The sequence below is a fragment of the Manis pentadactyla genome, chromosome 6 (assembly GCF_030020395.1).
Source record: "Manis pentadactyla isolate mManPen7 chromosome 6, mManPen7.hap1, whole genome shotgun sequence".
NCBI lineage: Eukaryota > Metazoa > Chordata > Mammalia > Pholidota > Manidae > Manis > Manis pentadactyla.
Genome location: NC_080024.1, coordinates 64,733,438 through 64,755,876, shown reverse-complemented (window position 1 = coordinate 64,755,876; position 22,439 = coordinate 64,733,438). Strand labels below are relative to the sequence as shown.

The 22,439-nt window shown below is 37.4% G+C and overlaps 1 protein-coding gene across 4 annotated transcripts in view; it reads left to right on the top strand.

The window, feature by feature from the left end:
• DCAF17 (DDB1 and CUL4 associated factor 17) overlaps positions 1-22,439 on the top strand; it is a 72,973-nt gene that overhangs the window by 34,804 nt on the left and 15,730 nt on the right. For all 4 annotated transcript variants that reach the window (XM_057503914.1, XM_036917798.2, XM_036917799.2 and 1 more), the window contains 5 exons: positions 3,451-3,593; positions 6,770-6,879; positions 9,213-9,303; positions 10,034-10,117; positions 21,842-21,997. In XM_057503914.1, the coding sequence (XP_057359897.1) occupies positions 3,451-3,593; positions 6,770-6,879; positions 9,213-9,303; positions 10,034-10,117; positions 21,842-21,997 (584 nt within the window). The remainder of the gene's footprint in view (positions 1-3,450; positions 3,594-6,769; positions 6,880-9,212; positions 9,304-10,033; positions 10,118-21,841; positions 21,998-22,439) is intronic.

Here is a 22,439-nt window from a genome sequence, read left to right as displayed (position 1 = left end):
TTTGAAATTATTTTTCTCTGTAATTAGGTTACCCGTTTTATATAATTGTGTTCATTTGTTTTACTTTGTTTTCAATTTTTGGTTTGCTTTTTTCCTTTTGACTTTATTCTTGAAATTGTGAAATGTGTGTGTTTCAAATGAACAAACAAGACAAACAGACTATTAAATACAGAGAACAAAACTGGTAGTTGACATAGAGGAAGGGGAGTAGGGAATGAGCAAAAGAAAGGAAAAGTATAAAGAGGCACAACCCTCCAATTATAAAATAAGTCATATGGATGACAAGTACAGCCTAGGAAATATAGTTAATAATGTAATTTTGAATGGCGATAGTAACTACACTTAACTGTGGTGAGCATTGTGCAATTTATATAATTGTTGAATCACTGTGTTTTATACCTAAAACTAATACAATATTTTATATCAACTATTCTTCAATTTAAAAATGTGTATGTTTCAAAGGTCAAAGCTATGTAAAAAGACATATTCTGAGAAATATTCCACACGTAGTCCTTCCATTCTGTTACTTCCCTCTTCCCATCCCACCCTGCCCCCATAAGTAACCATTATTTTTAGTTTCTAGGTTATCTTTCTGTTTTCTTTTTATAAAAGTAAGAAAATATGTGTATGAATCTTTTAGATATTACTTTATTTCTTACACCAAATGTAGTATTTTATATTCTGTTCTGTTCCTTGTATTTTACCTAACACATATCTGAATTTTTAAACGTTTATTTAAGTGAAGATATATGTTATTTTTTTATTGAAGTCAAACTGGAATATAACATATTTTTTTAGGTGTATAATATAATAATTCGATTTTTATATACACTATAGAGTGATCATCACAATAAGTCTGGTTAACATCCATCACCATACAATTGATCGCCTTTACCCATTTCATGTACCCCAAAACTCCCTTCCCCTATGATAACAATCAATCTATTCTCTGTATGTAAGCATTTGGTTTGATTTTGTTTGTATTAAGTTTTATTTTTTAGATTCCACATATAAGTGAAATCATTTGGTATTTGTCTTTTTCTGTCTGACTTACTTAGCATAATACCTTCTAGATCCATCCATGCTGTCACAAATGACAAGATTTCATTCTTTTTTATGGCTGAGTAGTATTTCATTATAAGTATATGTATATATGTATATACACACCACATCATCTTTATCCATTTCCTTATTATGGACATTTAGGTTGTTTCCATATCTTGGCTATGATAAAAAATGCTGCAATGACTATAGGGTTGCAGATATCTTTTCAGATTCATGTTGTCATTTTCTTTGGATAAATACCCAGTAGGGGAATAGCTGGATCATATGGTAGTTCTGTTTTTAATTTTTTGAGAAACCTCCATACCGTTTTCCACAGTGGCTGCACCAGTTTTCATTTCCATGAACAGTACATTAGTGTTCCCTTTTCTCTACGTCCTTACCAACACTTGTTATTTCTTGTCTTTTTGATAATAGCTGTTCTGACATGTAAGATGATAGTCTCATGGTTTTGATTTGCATGTTCCTATATACCCCTTATATTTTAAAATTACAGAAAAGTCATATCCTATGATAGCCTTTCTTTAACCTTATTATAAATTCTGAAGTATCATTGTTTGAGTTTTCATAGACTCAAAGCTATGATTCTTTCAAAGCTATGATTTCATAGACTCAAATCATGATTAATGATTATTATTTTCTTTTTAATGCTTCCATTTTTACAGTCTAGTCAGTAGGAACATTTGCTTATTTTATTCTTTTAACACTATACTGTCATCCTTATAAACATCCTTTATAGCAACAACTGTGTGTTTCAGACCTATCCTAAAATTCCTCACCACAAGATGTGGAATTAGCTACTCCCGGAGAACTTCTAGGACTTTTTTACTTGAGAATAGTATTATAAATCAAAATTTGTGCTCTTAGGGCTAGCAGGGATCCATCATTGTGAGCAGAGTTGTGCTGCTACTTTTGAGCCATTTTTAGCAACTGCTGGAAAAAGTATTTATTTTTAAAAACTTCTTTTGCATTGTTTTTCTATTTTGAATACACACTTTATATTCTCTATAAATTACCTACTTAAAACTTGAACTCCAAATTCAAACTCTAATTGTATTTTTTCTTTTTGTAATTCTTTTTCATCCACCATCATTTAGTAGCCACTGTATTATCACATGTGTTGTTTATATTTCTCTCATAATTTACCTGATGTCCTTTGCCTGTATTTCTGTTGAGGTATTCAAATTTTTCTTATTATTTGAAAAGACCTCTTTATAGGAAAGAACATTACCCTTTTCTTAAAAGGTTTAAAAAAAGCACTTTAAATATATTTGACATGTTTATGCCTGTCTCTTCTTTCTCCTCAAGATTGTCAGGTTGTGGACTCAACTTTTCATTGTTTTTCTCCTATGTTTAGCACTTAGTAGCAAATTGTCCTTATGAAGAGATCCAGTAATGCATACACTTCTATATGTAACATGTGACTCTTGAGAGAATAGTCTCCCTGAGGCAGGCCTCTTTACTGATAGTGGTGGCCTCATAAACCAGAGATTAAACTCGCAAGTTAGAAGGGTAAACAGAAGAGTCATGTATTATCCACCTGCCCAAACGGACCATATGGTGTCCCCCACGGGCTGCCCAAAAGGAGTTCTGGCCTTCTGCAGCTGCAGTACCTTCCACTTACATGTTTCTCTAAGAGTAAATCTGTTGCATTCTAACTAAAATTGTCATCAAAGAAGACTAAGAAGTACCAACAGATACTTGTTCTATGGCGTCAATCTCCAAAAGACAATGACTGACTGACTACATGTATCTAAAGTACCTTAAAGTTAACTTGTCTAATGATAGTAGTAGCAGTTGTGGCTATCCTTTAATGAAGTTTCCACTGTGGCAGGACTTGTCCTAAGAGGTTACACTCATGACTAATATCATTTCTACATTGGAGATCTTAAGACTGACCTTGTAAAGTTTGCTAAGTATAGTCTGTTAGTCTACAATATGGAAGATCTCTTCCTTACATTTGAAGGAATTATTAGACCTAATTACCTTGTAGGATTGTTATGAGAGTTGGAAATAGTATCTAACCCAGAGTCTTGTACATAGCAAATGCCTAGTAAATGACAGCTGCTTTTATTAAGTGCATTTTGTCATTTTTTGCCACTGTAAGCACCTTCAACCCACTTTTTATCTCCAGTCAGCTGCAGAGTATGCATACCCTGAAAATAGATATCTAGAAAGTTGACTCAGGGTCTACCATTTGCTTCTGACCAGCTTTCTCTTTCCTTAGCAATAAGTTTCCTTCCTGATTGTATCTTATTTCCTAGAACATAGTGATTTTTCAGTAATGGAAATTCATAGATGATGCATGCAAAGAAATTGAATTCATTTAATAATTTTCTAAGACTGCCAGGCAGAGAAGCCAATAAATTCCTTTGTCCATCTCTACAGACATGCCACCAATACTCTTTGAGGTGTCTTCCCTGGAGAATGCTTTTCAGATTGGAGGCCACCCTTGGCACTACATCATCACGCCTAATAAGAAGAAACAGAAAGGAGTGTTCCATATTTGTGCCCTAAAAGACAATTCCTTGGTAAATCATGAGTGATCAGACTTTCTAGTAGCAAATTTGTATCAGTAATTCTTTGTTCTCTTCTTCTCTAATAGGTTTACATTCCTAAGAGTTACTTTTTATTTGTATTAATGGTTTATGAACAATGTAAAATACGGAAGAATACAAGGAATATAGCAAACATTATTGTGTACTACCCAGAATTTAAAAACATCAACACTTGAAGATTCAGAGGGCACCAGAGATTTCTTAGGTTTTTTTCTTAAGAATCTTCCAGCAAGAAATTTCATACAAAACATCTGTGAACCTCCACTCTCGGAATTATTGATAGAACATTGTTGAGGTTGCTGCTGAAATTGCTGGTGGAATGTATTGTTGGTTCTGCTTTTTCAAGGTTTGTTGCTATTTGCTCTCCAGAGCAGGGCCAAACAGAACTCTGATGGTCACAATGTAAGCATTGAAACACTTTGCATTTTCAAGGATATTCCTAAGTCTTTCATGGCAAAATAGGAAGATACAGTACATGGTAAGACAATAGGAAGGTCTGTTCCTGGAATTAACTTTTCTTCATTTTCTGTTAAAAAATGATAGAGGGATTGATTTGCCATTTAATAAACATTACTGAGGTCCTACTGTGTGCCAAACATGTCTGGAGATACCTTCTCTCCCTTCAAGTTGCTTATACTCTCAAAAGAAAACAAACATAAAAATGCAGTCTGTTAAGTACAGTGTTTGAGATAAATGCAAAAGAGTGAGTACACGGAGGAGGGAGCTCTATCTTTGTTTTATATTTGCTGATTTAGTTTACTTCCAGAACCTCTTGATACACCCAATGGATATACTTTTTCTGAGGCAGACTCGGCTTATTCTATACCCATCTTTTCCAGGATCTTTCTTAGAGTGACCAGTGGCTTTTAGAGTCACAGGTCACCTTTCACATGCTGAAGATCAGCACAGTCTTGGGTCAATTTGTCCATTTCCCTTGATGTCATCACCAGGGAACACTGTATGTAATGTCTTTGTTCCCTTCCAGTTTCGCATTCACTTGTTACCTGTGGCACCTGTGGTTTGTCCCATCCCAGTGATAACTTCTTTCCCAATGGATTCTCTAGAGGCTGGTTCCCACCAAGACAAGTCTTTGGTTTGATTGTTCACTTCTCAGCCAGTGGACATCCTTCAGCCTCCAGGACCTGTCACATCTCTTTTTCACTTAACTTTTCAATCCATTCAAACCCTGCACAGTTCACTTTTTGATATTTAGGACATATTCGTCTTATATAAGAACTGATAATACACATATATAAATGGCCTTCAACATCTATATCAAGCTTGCCTGTCACGTACCCTCCTTCTACAATATCTATTGTAACATTTAGTCAGATCTGCATTTCAACATATTCATAAATGATTGTGAAATCCAGGAGAAGCTTTTAATCCTTTTGCCAGACAGCTTTGTTGCAGTGACATTATAACTGTGCATATGCCCATTACCTCCCCACTTGGAGTCTGAATGAAGAGTAGATAACCCAAAAACGAGCAGCCGAAGTGAAGAATTCAGAAAATGTTTCATAGCTTTCTGTTCAACTGACTTTAAATTCTAGCAGTTGAGAAAGTAATGAAAACTACAGAAGCTGGTAATAATGCTGCCTAGTATTTAACACAAAGAGAGAGAATGTTTCTCTTGCATGTTATAGATGTTTTAATAAAGAGAAGAATCTCTTAAAGCAAGATATGTATAGCATGCACATGTTTTATATATTAAAGGAACCTCTATAGTTAACACCATCATGGACACATTAATTTCAGTGGTTGCAAACAAGATATTTAGTTGCATTGATTTTCTTATATATAAAGTGTAGTAATACAACCATTCCTCTTAGAACGTATTAGGATACTTATAAAAATTCTTGAAAAATTAAAACTCATTGGCCAGTTTGATACATAAGAAGTGTTAAATCCCGTCACTTCTAAAATAAACTCATGTTTATGCACACAAATGCTATATGGATCAATATTTCTGTGCTTTTGGTTTTGCTGTCTCTTCTTTCTAGTCATTTTCTGCTCATCCTTTACAGTTCAATTCAAGCTTTTTTTCCTTCCTGAAATTTTGCTCACGTAGGTTGGATTCTGGATAATATTGTATGCATGGCTTGATCACTTCATTGTCTGCCTGGCTTTATTATTTTCTGTTCGTGGTTCTGCCCCCACTCTTGACTGTGGGCTTTTTCTTGGGAAGGACTATGTTTAGTTCATGTCAGGTATGAATGCTTAGTGTGATACCTAAAACATAGTGTCCTGTCAATATATGCTAATAGATTAATAAATTAATATTCCAAAAACTTTTATGAGTATCTAATAGGAAAGATGTTATTGTTTCACTTTACACTGAAGCACTTAAATGACTTGAGTAAAGCTAGTGAAGTTAGTGTATCCATGCTGATATTAGTTCCCAATGCTCTTTTGTGTCAGGTAAAACATTTAGGCTCATATGTGATCCCATATCATGGGGTATATTTTTCTCTATTTTAATGTCTAAATATACTACTGTGAAATAAATCAATCTACTCTCCTTAAAGGCTAAGCAACATCAGACCGTTTTCTCAGAATTAGAGTTTAGTATCTGACTTGTCCAAGGAGCTTATGTGACCCGTGTCTGAGATTTTAGGTTTGGCTTCATGTTCACAGTATTTTTGCAGTACCCGCTCTTCTGACTGCCAGTTTGTTGGGGGTGGGAAGGAAGGAAGAAGTTGTAGGGGTCTGCATGTGCATGATGGCAGCCGAGTTACATAATGGAGAGCCCGTGGACTTCAGAGTCAGATCTGCTGTTTAGTAGGTGAAAACAGTAAGCTAGTGATTTATCTACTTTGTATATGTTTCCTTATCCGCAAACTCGGGATAACAATGTGTGCTTTGAATGTTAAGATCAAAGGAAATAATGCAGTACCTGACACTAATTGGATGCTTGAGATATGGTAACTTTAACTTATTTATAAGGTATAATGTATGGTATGAAATTTCTGAATCTAAATGTTCAGGGTATCTCAAGTATCATAATTCAGCCTTTATATACATCCCAATTCAACTGGTTAATATTTTTCTCTTCCCTGTACCCTTGACTTACTGATCTATTGCTGATGTTAAATTTGAAAAATTATTTTCCCTTAATGTGTATTTTCAATATTTTTTCCCAACATCAGGCAAAAAATGGGATCCAAGAAATGGAGTGTTGTTCTCTAGAATCTGACTGGATCTATTTTCATCCCGATGCTTCTGGTAGGATAATACATGTTGGCCCAAACCAGGTGAAGTGAGTATTTTCATTAGTTACTTCAAAGTTAAAGTAGGATGGGGAACTATATATATATATAATATATATAAATAAAGTAGCATTTATTGGAGTCTCTATTTTTGCCAGCTAACTGATGAGCTAATTGTGGAAATATTTAGCTTGTAAGGTGCTTCCTCAGGACTGGCATCTAGAAAACCAGACTTTATTCTTTCGGTCTCATCATTACTGTTTGTAAAAATATTTGAGTAAGTTCTTCATGGATGATATATGACTGAAAGATTACAGATTCTTTATCCTTATCAGGTCTTAATTATCCAGGATTAATGAGAGTGAGGATGATTTGTCTTTATTCTAAAATACAGCTTTACCACAGGAGAAGTAGCAGATTTTTTAAAGTTAACCTTGCTTTGCTTTGTTGACCCACATGTTCGGCCTCTCCTTCCTTGGAACGCTCTCTGCCTGGCTTCCCTGACGCCGCAGATTTGAAGGTTTTCTTCCCTCTCTGATGTGTCTTTCTCAGTACCCCTTCATGGTCCTTTCTTCTACCCAGACTTTAACTGTTGAATGTTCTCAGGACTTACACCCTCTTTTCCCTTTCTGCATGATTCTAATTATTCCCTTGAAAGATTATGTATACAACAAAACTCCAAAATTTATATCCTGATTTCAGACCTCTCATTTAAGCTCATACCAGAAGTCTGGCCTTACTCTTGACACTTTGTAGCTTTCTCATCAATATACACATACTTAAACATTCACATTCTGTCTCACACACACACACACACACACCATATATTCTGTCAATCCAGTTTATTTTCCTGCTAAATATTTCTTAAATCTGCTGCTCTATGCCCTTGGCCATGGTCACCATCTTGGCCAGACTATTGTCATCACCAGGGTGCACTGTAGTAACAGCTTATTTACAGCACCCCAAGAATACACTTTTGAAATCTTCTGTGTCTGTTTTCTTCTCAGCAGCTAGCATGATTTTTTAGAAACATTAACAAACACACAATCCTGACAAAGTGAATTCTGCTTTAATCTTTCCATGGCTTCTTTTTGCTCTTCAGATAAAGACCGACATACTTAGTGTGGTCTCTTCCCATTCAGTTTACGTCAGTCATACTGTCTTTTCAGGAAGTTGAGACCCTATTCCCTCTGTTTGGAGTCTTCTTTGTCCTACTTATTCTTATGCCTAATTACTATTCATATTTTATGCCGCAACTTAAATGCCCCTTTTGCACATAGTGCTTCTCTGATACCCCTTGTTAAATTAGTTCCCCATCTTATTTTCATTGCACCCATTATGTAATCTTCCTCTTTCAGCAATTTTAGTTAATTACTTGTGTGATTATCTGTTTAAATATCTAGCTTTGGAATCAGCATCTCTGTAACGACAGGGAAAGAGTCTGTCTTGCTGACACCTGTAACCCCAGCACTGAGCACTGCTTAGCACAGAGAAGGTGCTCAGCAAGTATTTGTTGAATAAGAAGGGCAGTGTCTGCCTTCTTTATCCTTTATGCTTCATGATAATTAGCCTACTTCTCTGGATCAGTTATAAGGAGGTTAAAAGAGCTTAATGAAATTAGATTATGAACTTTTACAAAAAGTCTTAAAGCTGTGGTTCAGCTTTTGTAAACCTTATTTTTAATGTTTATTATCACCTATCTTTTAATATTAATTTGAGTTTAAGAAAATAGGTCCACAAAGAGGATCAGGTTTTAAAAGACAGGCACTCAAATATTGGCACTAATTAAGATGACTGACTAATTTAAAATAGAATCTGTTTTCTTTGTTGCTGGCAAACTCTTAAGTTCTCTGTCTCTCCCTGGCCACAGTAACTGTTCTCCCTGCTATTCCTTTTGCCTGCATTTGAGACTTTAAGCTTTAAGAACATTGTGGTTTTGAAGCTTGTTAATGCTGTGAACAAATTTGTTTGGGTGGTGAGCAAATTCCTTATTCAATCTTCAGAAATAAAAATGCAAGTATCTCTTATAATGCCATTGTTAAAGCTGAAATGTTGAAGACCTGTTGTAGGACAGCAGAGGTGAGTTTCTATAGAGTAACTTAACCAGTTTAGAAAATGGCTTGTGCCTGAGCAAGCTGCTTCATTCCCACTTCAATAGCGCCTGTTGTCACAGGTCCTTCTCTTTATCAGAATCTCTGGATTTGAAGGACTTTATGGATACTTAAGTGATCAGACATTAATGTTTCAGACTAATCAAAAAGGGAGGAGAACGATGTTGTTAATATAATTTTCATCTGTTAAGTTTCATTTCTGTAGTTTTAACTTTGGCAATTTGGTGGTATATTGAGATCTTAGGTTCTTAGAATCTTTTTTCCCTTTTCAGAGTTTTAAAACTAAGTGAAGTAGAAAATAGTAGTACCCAGCACCAGATCTCTGAAGATTTTGTCATTTTTGCCAACAGGGAAAAGAACGAAGTAAGTCAGGAGTACTTTAAAATCCTTTGCATGTGGCTGTCTTTGTGTATAAGCATTCCAGACACATTTGGGTATCAGATTCATTTGCCTTTTAGTGTGACTGAAAAAAGCACAATCCCATAAAAGTCAGTTCATTTTGTCTACCTGGGTAGCTAGTCTTAGCCCCATATACATGTGAGATTTTTTTAAAATTGACAATATTGGCTTTATCTTTTGCTTATTTCTATTTACTTTCTGGGTTTCTCTTTATAAGTTTTATTAATGAATTGTCATCCTTTGAGTTTAATTGTGTAAAGTTAGAGTAAGTTGGAATAGATACCAGTCTTTAAAAATCACATACCACGCTTTAACTCCGGATATTTCCTTTCCTTAACATACAAATTAAGAACATGAAGAAAATACTGCAGAGGAGAAATTTCCAAAAGATTATCTGCTTTTTATTTGCTGTATTATACTAAGGCAAAAATTAGAAGGGCAAGTGAAGTAGCAATCTGTAACTTTTGTATTTGTTTTTGTCTATTTTCATATTTTATCCATTAAAAACTTTACTGTAATAAAATATTTTACTAATTGGAGAATCAGAAATCTGATTCAGAATTTTCTTAACTGAGGAAAGAATTGTGGGTGTTAGAGAAAGGTTGGTTGTTCTACCAAATTTGTTAATACAATTTTGCCATTGACTGCATATAATACAACTTATCATATCTTTTTATTTCTTTCCATTTGATAGAATGAGAACTTATTCACTGTTACAGCTTCTGGACGGGTGGTAAAAAAAAGTTTTGACCTTCTGGATGATGACCCAGAACAAGAGGTATTGCATTAGCTGGATATAACCAACCAAACTAGAGCGTATGTGCCCTGTGGTTTTTAAATCATTTGCTTCCCAAACCCTGGGATAGAGAATGGAGGCGAGGATCTCCATGCAAATTTAATTGGTAGATTGTACATGCTATTCCAATCAATACATCCCCATCTTCCTTTCTTTTCATACTGGAATTATTCATAAGATTTGTTTGCAGAAAAATTCATAGGACCAAAATGATTTGAAACCACTTTTAGCTTATTATTTTATTTTGTTAATATGCACACTTTCTAGGAAAATTTCTTAATGGAAAATTATTGAATTGAATCCTGATGACTTTATGGCTTTTGGCTTATATTTCACTGAGTAGAGTGGATATGTTTGTTAATGTTCATGGGCCTGGGAAGTAGGGTCTAAGGGTGTGGTAAGTCAGTTCAGTCTGTGGCCTCAACTTGACATTGCCAGTCACTAAACTAATGCATTTATCCTTTTCTCTTAAAGAGACATTGGAAGTTCTTAGAAAATCAACTCTCTTAATCCATTTAGACCAGATAACTGTATTGTTTGTGACCATTTCTAGATGGAAGTACCAGAGTAGCCTGCTAAGAATAGCACTTTAAAATCTTTTTAAAAAGGTAAAGGTGGCTACTCTCCAGTATGTAGTTACTCTCAAAAAAGAAAAAAAGCATATATTCTTTTGGACCACAGAAATCTATTGAGAACAAAGCAGAGAGCTCCCTACCCTGTTTGAAAAACTGTATTAAAGAAAGACATACTACAGTTACCAAAAGGTAGCAAGAATATTTAAAGGGGAGAGGTAGTAGCAAAGAGAGAGATACTCTATATCATGAGGTTGGAAAACAAAAACTTTTGGCCTATAAAGGAAAAGTTGAAAGGGGTTGTGACTATTTTAAATCTACAAAATCACTAACACCCAGGCAATAAGTTACCCACTGAAGTCTGACAAAGGTAAGGTTAAGGCAAAAGAATTAAATTTTTAAAAAGCCCAGGTAATAAGTCTATGTAAGTTTTTTTGTCATAGATGGTAAAGGCAGAAAATATAAGTCAATTAAAAAGTAGTTTGACCCAACATGAGTGAAGGATTATTATGCGGTGATCAAGGGAGTTTGCTGTGTCTGTCAGAATGCGCCTTCCTGTGGTCCGTCCCAGGATCACTGGGCACTGATCAGCTTTGCTGTGAAGCTGTTGGACTCCTAGGCTTTCTTCCCTGAGACAGACTTCAAGGTTAGGTTTTCCCTCTTGTTCACCATCATGAATCTTTTCCATCTAACGTCTCTTACTCCAGTCCTGTTCTGTGGGTAGGATTCACTTCCTAATATTCTCCCTCAAGTATAAATAGCCATTTTGCTTTCTTCAGGGAACAAAAAAGGGCTTTTTTAAAAGAGGATGACAAATAGAGCCATAAATATTATATCATGGATTTTCTCTTACTATTGAAGTGACTTGTGTTTTTTTGTTGGAGAAAAATTCCAAACACAGTGGGCAGTCTTCAAGTTTCACAAATGAGTGAGCTTCATATATTCAGTCCGATCTGGGAACTGGTGAATATGCACATGTCAGAGCCAGCAGTTAAGTGCTGCCTTTGAATTTGGAGAAGCTTTGGTTTGCTGTCATGATAGAGGATTTTAGTTCTACTGTGGCTGAGATCTACATAGACTTGGTTCTGTTTGCCAAAATCTGTAGGATACTTCTTAAGTCTTGAAAATCTTAGGACCAATGTTTTACTAGGTATACAAGTAGAAACACACTTCTCCCACCCATTCATTCTTCTTTCTACACACACATATATATTTTCTTGGTATCACTAATCTATAATTACATGAGCAACATTATGGTTACTAGACTCCCCCCATGATCAAGTCCCCACCACTTACACCATTACAGTCACTGTCCATCAGTGTAGTAAGATGCTATAGAATCACTACTTGTCTTCTATGTGTTGTACAGCCCTCCCCATGCCCCGCCGTACGTTATGTCTGCTAATCGTAATGCCCCTTTTTCCCCCTTGTCCCTCCCTTCCCACCCATTGTCCCCAGTCCCTTTCCCCTGTTAGTCCATTCTTAGGTTCTGTGAGTCTGCTGCTGTTTTGTTCCTTCAGTTTTTTACTTTGTTCTTATACTCCACATATGAGTGAAATCATTTGATACTTGTCTTTTTCTGCCTGGCTTATTTCATTGAGCATAATACCCTCTAAACCCATCCATGTTCTTGCAAATGGTAGGATTTGTTTTCTTCTTATGACTCAATAGTATTCCATTGTGTATATGTACCACATCTTCTTTATCCATTCATCTCCTGATGGACACTTAGGTTGTTTCCATTTCTTGGCTATTGGAAATACTGCTGCGATAAACATAGGGGTGTGTATGTCTTCTTGAAACTAGGCTGCTGCATTCTTAGAGTAAATTCCTAGGAGTGGAAATCCCAGGTCAAATGATATTTCCCACATTCTCGCCAATATTTGTTGTTTGTCTCTTGGATGTTGGCCATCCTAACTGGTGTGAAGTGATATCTCATTGTGGTTTTACTTTGCATTTCTCTGATGATTAGCGACGTGGAGCATCTATTCATGTACCTGTTGACCATCTGAATTTCTTCTTTGGAGAACTGTCTATTCAGATCTTCTGCCCATTTTTAAATTGGCTTATTTGCTTTCTGTTTATTGAGGTGCGTGAGCTCTTTATATATTTTGGATATCAACCCTTTATTGGATATGTCATTTATGAACATATTCTCCCATACTCTAGGATGTCTTTTTGGTCTATTGATTGTGTTCTTTGCTGTACAGAAGCTTTTCAGCTTGATATAGTCCCCCTTGTTCATTTTTGCTTTTATTTCCCTTGCCTGGGGAGATATGTTCATGAAGAAGTTGCTCATGTTTATGTCCAAGAGATTTTTGCCTATGTTTTTTTCTAAGAGTCTTATGGTTTCATGACTTACATTCAGGTCTTTGATCCATTTTGAGTTTACATTTGTGTATGGGGTTAGGCAATGATCTAGTTTCATTCTCTTACATGTAACTGTCCAGTTTTGTCAATACCAGCTGTTGAAGAGGCTGTCATTTCCCCATTGTATATACATGGTACCTTTATCATATATTAATTGACCGTATATATTTGGGTTAATATCTGGACTCTATTCTGTTCCACTGGTCTGTGGCTCTGTTCTTGTGCCAGTACCAAATTGTCTTGATTACTGTGGCTTTGTAGTAGAGTTTGAAGATGGGAAGTGAGATCCCCCTGCTTTATTCTTCCTTCTCAGAATTGCTTTGTCTATTCGAGGTCTTTTGTGGTTCCATATGAATTTTAGAACTATTTCTTCCAGTTCATTGAAGAATGCTGTTGGTACTTTGATGGGGATTGCATTGAATCTGTAGATTGCTTTAGGCAGGATGGCCGTTTTGACAATATTAATTCTTCCTAGCCAAGAGCATGGAATGAGTTTCCATTTGTTAGTGTCCTCTTTAATTTCCCTTAAGAATGTCTTGTAGTTTTCAGAGTATAGGTCTTTCACTTCCTTGGTTAGGTTTATTCCTAGGTATTTTATTCTTTTTTCTGCAATTGTGAATGGAATTTTTTCTCTGATTTCTCTTTCTGCTAGCTCATCATTAGTGTATAGGAAAGCAACAGATTTCTATGTATTAATTTTGTATCCTGCAACTTTGCTGAATTCATATATTGTAGTAGTTTTGGAAGTGGAGTCTTTAGGGTTTTCTATGTACAATATCATGTCATTTGCAAGTAGTGATAGTTTGACTTCTTCTTTAGAAATCTGCATGCCTCGTATTTCTTTCTTTTGTCTGATTGCCGTGGCTAAGACCCCCAGAACTCTGTTGAATAACAGTGGGGAGAGTGGGCATCCCTGTCTTGTTCCCGATCGTAGGGGAAAAGCTTTCAGCTTCTTGCTGTTAAGTATGATGTTCACTTTGGGTTTGTCATCTATGACCTTTATTATGTTGAGGTACTTGCCCTCTGTACCCATTTTGTTGAGAGTTTTTATCATAAATGGATGTTGAATTTTGTCGAATGCTTTATCAGCATCTATGGAGATGATCATGTGGTGGTTGTTCTTTCTTTTGTTGATGTGGTGGATGCTGTTGATGGATTTTCGAATGTTATACCATCCTTGCATCCCTGAAATGAATTCCACTTGACCATGGTGTATGATCCTCTTGATATATTTTTGAATTTGGTTTGCTAGTATTTTGTTGAATATTTTTGCATTTATGTTTATCAGGGATATTGGTCTGTAATTTTCTTTTTTTGTGGTGTCTTTGTTTTGGTACTAGAGTGACACTCGCTTCATAGAATGAGTTTGGAAGTGTTCCCTCCTCTTCTATTTTTTGGAAAACTGTAAGAACAATGGGTATTACGTCTTCTCTGTATGTCTGAAAAAATTCAGCGGTGATTCCTTCTGGACCAGGGGTTTTGTTCTTGGGTAGTTTTTTGATTACCAATTCAATTTCATAGCTGGTAGTTGGTCTGTTTAGATTTTCTGTTTCTTCCTTGGTCAGTCTTGGAAGGTTGAATTTTTATAGAAAGTTGTCCATATCTTCTAGGTTTTGCAACTTGTTAGCATATGGATTTTCATGGTATTCTCTAATAATTCTTTGTATTTCTGTGGTGTCCATCATGATTTTTCCTTTTTCATTTCTGATTCTGTTATGTGTGTAGATTCTCTTTTTCTCTTAATAAGTCTGGCTAGGGGTTTACCTATTTTGTTTATTTTCTCAAAGAACCAGCTCTTGGTTTCGTTGATTTTTTCTATTGTTTTATTCTTCTCAATTTTATTTATTTCTTCTCTGATCTTTATTTTGTCCCTCCTTCTGCTGACTTTGGGCCTCATTTGTTCTTCTTTTTCCAGTTTAAGTAATTCTGACTTTAGACTATTCATTTGCAATTGGTGTTCCTTCTTTAAATAGGCCTGTATCGCTATATACTTTCCTCTTAGAACTGCCTTCGCTGCATCCCATGGAAGATGGGGCTTTGTGCTGTTGTTGTCATTTGTCTCCATATATTGTTTGATGTCTGTTTTTTTTTTTGTTTTTTTTTTTTTAATTTTGGTATCATTAATCTGTAATTACATGACGGACATTATGTTTACTAGGCTCCCCACTTCACCAAGTCCACCCCACGTACCCCTTCACAGTCCCTGTCCATCAACGTAGTAAGATGCTGTAAAATCACTACTTGTCTTCTCTGTGTTACACAGCCCTCCACGTGCCCCCCCACACACTATACATGCTAATCGTAATGCCCCCTTTCTTTTATCCCGCCCTTATCCCTCCCTTCCCACCCATCCTCCCTAGTCCCTTTCCCTTTGGTAACTGTTAGTCCATTCTTAGGTTCTGTGATTCTGCTGCTGTTTTATTCCTTCAGTTTTCCTTTGTTCTTATACTCCACATATGAGTGAAATCATTTGGTACTTGGCTTTCTCCGCCTGGCTTATTTCACTGTATATAATACCCTCTAGCTCCATCCATGTTGTTGCAAATGGTAGGATCTGTTTTTTTCTTATAAACAGAGTAATATTATATAGCTGAGTAATATTCCATTGTGTATATGTACCACATCTTCTTTATCCATTCATCTACTGATGGACATTTAGGTTGCTTCCATATCTTGGCTATTGTAAATACTGCAGCGATAAACATAGGGGTGCATATGTCTTTTTCAAACTGGAGTGCTGCATTCTTAGGGTAAATTCCTAGAAGTGGAATTCCTGGGTCAAATGGTATTTCTATTTTGAGCTTTTTGAGGAACATCCGTACTGCTTTCCACAATGGTTGAACTAATTAACATTCCCACCAGCAGTGTAGGAGGGTTCCCCTTTGTCCACAGCCTCGCCAACATTTGTTGTTGTTTGTCTTTTGGATGTTGGCCATCCTAACTGGTGTGAGGTGATATCTCATTGTGGTTTTAATTTGCATTTTTCTGATGACAAGCGATGTGGAGCATCTTTTCATGTGTCTGTTGGCCATCTGAATTTCTTCTTTAGAGAACTGTTTGTTCAGCTCCTCTGCCCATTTTTAATTGGACTGCTCGCTTTTTGTTTGTTGAGGTGTGTGAGCTCTTTATATTTTTGGATGTAAACCCTTTATCAGATCTGTCATTTATGAATATATTCTCCCATACTGTAGGATACCTTTTTGTTCTATTCATGGTGTCCTTTGCTGTACAGAAGCTCTTCAGCTTGATATAGTCCCACTTGTTCATTTTTGCTTTTGTTTCCCTTGCCCAGGGAGATATGTTTAAGAAGTGGTTACTCATGTTTATGTCTAAGAGATTTTTGCCTATGTTTTTTTCTAAGAGTTTTATGGTTTCATGACTTACGTTCAAGTCTTTGATCCATTTCGAATTTACTTTTGTGTATGGGTTTAGACAGTGATCCAGTTTCATTCTCTTAGATGTAGCTGTCCAGTTTTGCCAGCACCATCTGTTGAAGAGACTGTCATTTCCCCATTGTATGTCCGTGGCCACTTTATCGAATATTAGTTGACCATATATGTTTGGGTTGATGTTTGCAGTCTGTTCTTTTCCATTGGTCTGTGGGTCTGTTCTTGTGCCAGTACCAGATTGTCTTGATTACTGTGGCTTTGTAGTAGAGCTTGAAGGTGGGGAGCAAGATCCCCCCCCACTTTATTGTTCCTTCTCAGGATTGCTTTAGCTATTCGGAGTCTTTGGTGATTCCATATGAATTTTTGAACTATTTGTTCCAGTTCATTGAAGAATGCTTTTGGTAATTTGATAGGGATTGCATCGAATCTGTATATTGCTTTGGGCAGGATGGCCATTTTGACGATATTAATTCTTCCTAGCCAGGAGCATGGGATGAGTTTCCATTTGTTAGTGACCTCTTTAATTTCTCTTAAACGTGTCTTATAGTTTTCAGGGTATAGGTCTTTCACTTCCTTGGTTAGGTTTATTCCTAGGTATTTTATTCTTTTTGATGCAATTGTGAATGGAATTGTCTTCCTGATTTCTCTTTCTATTAGTTCACTGTTAGTGTATAGGAAAGCCACGGATTTCTGTGTTTTAATTTTGTATCCTGCAACTTTGGTGAATTCTGATATTGGTTCTAGTAGTTTTGGAGTGGAGTCTCTAGGGTTTTTTTATGTACAATATCATGTCATCTGCAAATAGTGACAGTTTCACTTCTTCTTTACAAATCTGGATTCCTTGTATTTCTTTGTTTTGTCTAATTGCCATGGCTAGGACCTCCAGTACGATGTTGAATAACAGTGGAGAGAATGGGCATCCCTGTCTTGTTCCCGATCTCAGAGGAAAAGCTTTCAGCTTCTTGCTGTTCAGTATAATGTTGGCTGTGGATTTGTCATATATGGCCTTTACTATGTTGAGGTACTTGCCCTCTATAACCATTTTGTTGAGAGTTTTTATCATAAATGGATGTTGAATTTTGTCAAATGGTTTTTCAGCATCTATGGAGATGATCATGTGGTTTTTGTCTTCTTTTTGTTGATGTGGTGGATGATGTTGATGGATTTTCGAATGTTGTACCATCCTTGCATCCCTGGGATGAATCCCACTTGGTCATGGTGTATGATCCTTTTGATGTATTTTTGAATTCGGTTTGCTAATATTTTGTTGAGTATTTTTGCATCTACATTCATCAGGGATATTGGTCTGTAGCTTTCTTTTTTGGTGGTGTCTTTGCCTGGTTTTGGTATTAGGGTGATGTTGGATTCATAGAATGTTTGGGAGTATTCCCTCCTCTTCTATTTTTTGGAAAACTTTTTTGGGGAATGGGTATTATGTCTTCTCTGTATGTCTGATAAAATACTGAGGTAAATCCATCTGGCCCGGGGGTTTTGTTCTTGGGTAGTTTTTTGATTACCGCTTCAATTTCGTTGCTGTTAATTTGTCTGTTTAGATTTTCTGTTTCTTTCTGGGTCAGTCTTGGAAGGTTGTATTTTTCTAGGAAGTTGTCCATTTCTCCTAGGTTTTCCAGCTTGTTAGCATATAGGTTTTCATAGTATTCTCTAATAATTCTTTGTATTTCTGTGGGGTCCATCGTGATTTTTCCTTTCTCGTTTCTGATTCTGTTAATGTGTGTTGACTCTCTTTTTCTTTTAATAAGTCTGGCTAGAGGCTTATCTGTTTTGTTTATTTTCTCGAAGAACCAGCTCTTGGTTTCACTGATTTTTTCTATTGTTTTATTCTTCTCAATTTTATTTATTTCTTCTCTGATCTTTATTATGTCCCTCCTTCTGCTGACCTTAGGCCTCATTTGTTCTTCTTTTTCCAATTTCAATAATTATGACATTAGACCATTCATTTGGGATTGTTCTTCCTTCTTTAAATATGCCTGGATTGCTATATACTTTCCTCTTAAGACTGCTTTCGCTGTGTCCCACAGTAGTTGGGGCTTTGTGTTGTTGTTGTCGTTTGTTTCCATATATTGCTGGATCTCTATTTTAATTTGGTCATTGATCCATTGATTATTTAGGAGCATGTTGTTAAGCCTCCATGTGTTTGTGAGCCTTTTTGCTTTCTTTGTACAATTTATTTCTAGTTTTATACTTTTGTGGTCTGAAAAGTTGGTTGGTAGGATTTCAATCTTTTGGTATTTACTGAGGCTCTTTTTGTGGCCTAGTATGTGGTCTATTCTGGAGAATGTTCCATGTGCACTTGAGAAGAATGTGTATCCTGTTGCTTTTGGGTGTAGAGTCCTATAGATGTCTATTAGGTCCATTTGTTCTAGTGTTTTATTAAGTACCTCTGTGTCCTTACTTATTTTCTGTCTGGTGGATCTGTCCTTTGGAGTGAGTGGTGTGTTTTAAGTCTCCTGAAATGAGTGCATTGCATTCTGTTTCCTCCTTTAATTCTGATAATATTTGTTTCACATATGTTGGTCCTCCTGTATTGGGTGCATATATATTTATAATCGTTATATCCTCTTGTTGGACTGAGCCCTTTATCATTATGTAATGTCCTTCTTTATCTCTTGTTACTTTCTTTGTTTTGAAGTCTATTTTGTCTGATACTAGTATTGCCACACCTGCTTTTTTCTCCCTGTTGTTTGTATGAAATATGTTTTTCCATCCCTTGACTTTTAATCTGTGCGTGTCTTTGGGTTTGAGGTGAGTCTCTTGTAAGCAGCATATAGATGGGTCTTGCTTTTTTATCCATTCTATTACTCTTTGTCTTTTGATTGGTGCATTCAGTCCATTTACATTTAGGGTGATTATTGAAAGATATGTACTTATTGCCATTGCAGGCTTTAGATTCGTGGTTACCAAAGTTTCAAGGTTAACTTTGTTACTACCTTATTGTCTAACTTAACTCGCTTACTGAGCTATTATAAACACAGTCTGATGATTCTTTATTTCTCTCCCTTCCTGTTCCTCCTCCTCCATTCTTCATATGTTGGGTGTTTTGTTCTGTGCTCTTTTTAGGAGTGCTCCCATCTAGAGCAGTCCCTGTAAGATGCCCTGTAGAGGTGGTTTGTGGGAGGCATATTCCCTCAACTTTTGCTTGTCTAGGAATTGTTTAATCCCTCCTTCATATTTAAATGATAATCGTGCTGGATACAGTATTCTTGGTTCAAGGCCCTTCTGCTTCATTGCATTAAATTTATCATGCCGTTTTCTTCTGGCCTGCACGGTTTCTGTTTAGAATTCTGATGCTAGCCTGATGGGTTTTCCTTTGTAGATTATCTTTTTTCTTTCTCTGGCTCCTTTTAATACTGTGTCCTTGTCTTTGATCTTTGTCATTTTAATTATTATGTCTCTTGGTGTTGTCCTCCTTGGGTCCCTTATATTGGGAGATCTGTGGGTTTTCATTGTCTGAGAGACCATTTCCTTCCAAAGATTGGGGAATTTTCAGCAATTATTTCTTCAAGACACTTTCAATCCCGTTTTCTCTCTTCTTCTTCTTCTGATACCCCGATAATGTGAATATTGTTCCGCTTAGATTGGTCACACAATTCTCTTATTATTCTTTCATTCGTAGAGATCCTTTTATCTCTCACTGCGTCAACTTCTCTGTATTCCTGTTCTCTGATTTCTATTCCATTAACAGGCTGTTGCACCTCATCCAGTCTCCTCTTAAGTCCTTCTATTGATTGTTTCGTTTCTGTTATCTCCCTCCGGACTTCATCCCTTATGTCTTGCATCTTTCTCTGCAAGTCCATCAGCATGGTTGAGTTTTATTTTGAATTCTTTTTCAGGAAGATTGGTTATATCTGTCTCACCAGTTTCTCTCTCTGCGGTTGTCTGAGTGATTTTTGACTGGACCAGATTCTTCTGCCTTTTCATGGCAGTAGAAGTGGTCACAGGCAGGTGGCGCATGTGTCAGCTGGGAGCACAAAGTCCCTTTCTGCTTGTTGGTCGCCTTGCCCTTCTCCGCTGCTTGTGCCGTCTACCCACACACCGGGAGCAGTCTCTGGGATAATGCCCTGAGCTGCCATGAACGGAGCAGCCCTCCGATAGCCTAGCATACTGCAGGGGTTGCATCCGCACCGGGTGTGTTCTCATGTGATAATGGCACCCCTTCGTGCCTTCCGGACCTTGCTCCGGCTTCCCCTGCCTGTGCCAGTTACCTGCACACCGGGAGAGTCTCTGAGAGAATCTCCTCTGCTGTGTGTGGGGCGGCCCTCAGCATACCCTAGCACACTGTGTGGGGTGGCAGACATGCCGGCTGTGTTCTCCTGCGAGGACGGCACCCCTTCGTGCCTTCTAGACCTTGTTCCCACTTCCACTGCCTGCCAGTTTCCCACACACCAGGAACAGTCTCTGAGATAATCTCCACTGCTGTGTGCAGGGCGGCCCTCGCGATAGCCTAGTGCACTGTGTCTGTGGCAGACATGCCGGGTGTATTCTCCTGCGAGAATGGCGCTCCTTTGTGCCTTCCAGTCCTTGTTCTGGCTTCCTCTGTCTGTCCCAGTTAGCTGTGTGCTGGGAGGGGACTCTGTGTAGTTGCTGTGGGTGGGGCTTTTCTCTGGCTGCTGTGGGAGGTCAGCTCGTTTGCTTGCAGCGCCGACCAGGGGGAATGAATGGCAGGCTGCTTAGTGCCATGAGGGGCTTTGGGGCTGCTTTACCCCCCAGGGGTTTAGGGGGCCTGAAGTTCCTCAGATTCCCAGCCTGCTGGGCTGAGTGTGCTGCGTCGATTTTGTCTAGCTGTTGAGCCCTTGTCTCTTTAAGACGTTTTAAAAGCACCCGCTTTTCTTTTGTCCCAGGGGAGCCGGCTGTGGGGACCTACTTGCATGCAGTCTCCATCTCGGATTTTACTTTTCCATTTCTCTGATATCCAGTATACCATGCAATGTGTGTCTGTGCTCCCGGTGCAGATTAGTAGGGTTGGTTATTTAGCAGTCCTGTGCTTCCACTCCCTCCCCACCCTGATTCTTTTCCTCCTGCTGGGGAGCTGGGGTGGTGGGAGTGCTCTGGTCCCGCCGGGTCACGGCTTTGTATCTTACCCCCTTCGTGAGATGCTGAGTTCTTGCAGATGTAGATGTAGCCTGGCTGTTGTACTGTATCTTCTGGTCTCTCTTTTAGGAATAGTTGTATTTGATGTATTTTCAAAAATATATATGGTTTTGGGAGGAGCTTTCTGCTGCCCCACTCACACCGCCTTCTTGAGCCCTCTCCCTCTTTCTACATATTTTTATAAGTAACAGAACAGTTAAACTACAAATGTAGAAATTATCCTAACTGAATAACTTTTTATCTGCCTTATCCATCTATTCACCAAGACTTTCAAAAGTGTGGACTATGAAGATGAGTTGGATTTACTTTCTGTGGTAGCTGTAACTCAGATAGATGCTGAAGGAAAAGCTCACCTGGATTTCCACTGTAATGAATATGGAACTTTACTTAAAAGCATTCCTCTAGTGGAGTCATGGGATGTGGTGAGTAGTGTCCATGGTTGTTAGAATTTTCTTTAAAGGTGACATTTATTGGAACAGAAGTTACTGTGTTCACGTCAGTCTGGGCTCACCTATACCAGTGACCACTTGAAAGAGGTTATTGTCCTACACAAAGGACAAAATGAGTACTTCTTAAGACTTCGTCCTCTGGGGACTAGGGGATACCTCCTTACTAGTGGTCTTAAAAACAAAGGTTTATGTTTTTTATGAGACATACTATTTCCTTACCATAGTCTTTGATTTTCTAGAAGTGTGGTAATGTTTTAAGAAATAAAAGTATACTGTTTTGAATCCCCGCAGTTATTTGAGACTATGTCGAAGCATGTATGGTCTCGAGACACTCTTGGAAGCACTTGTCTGCTCCTCTGAGTGTCGTGGAATATAAAAGTTACAAGGAAGAGAAGACATTATTTTAGCCAATGCT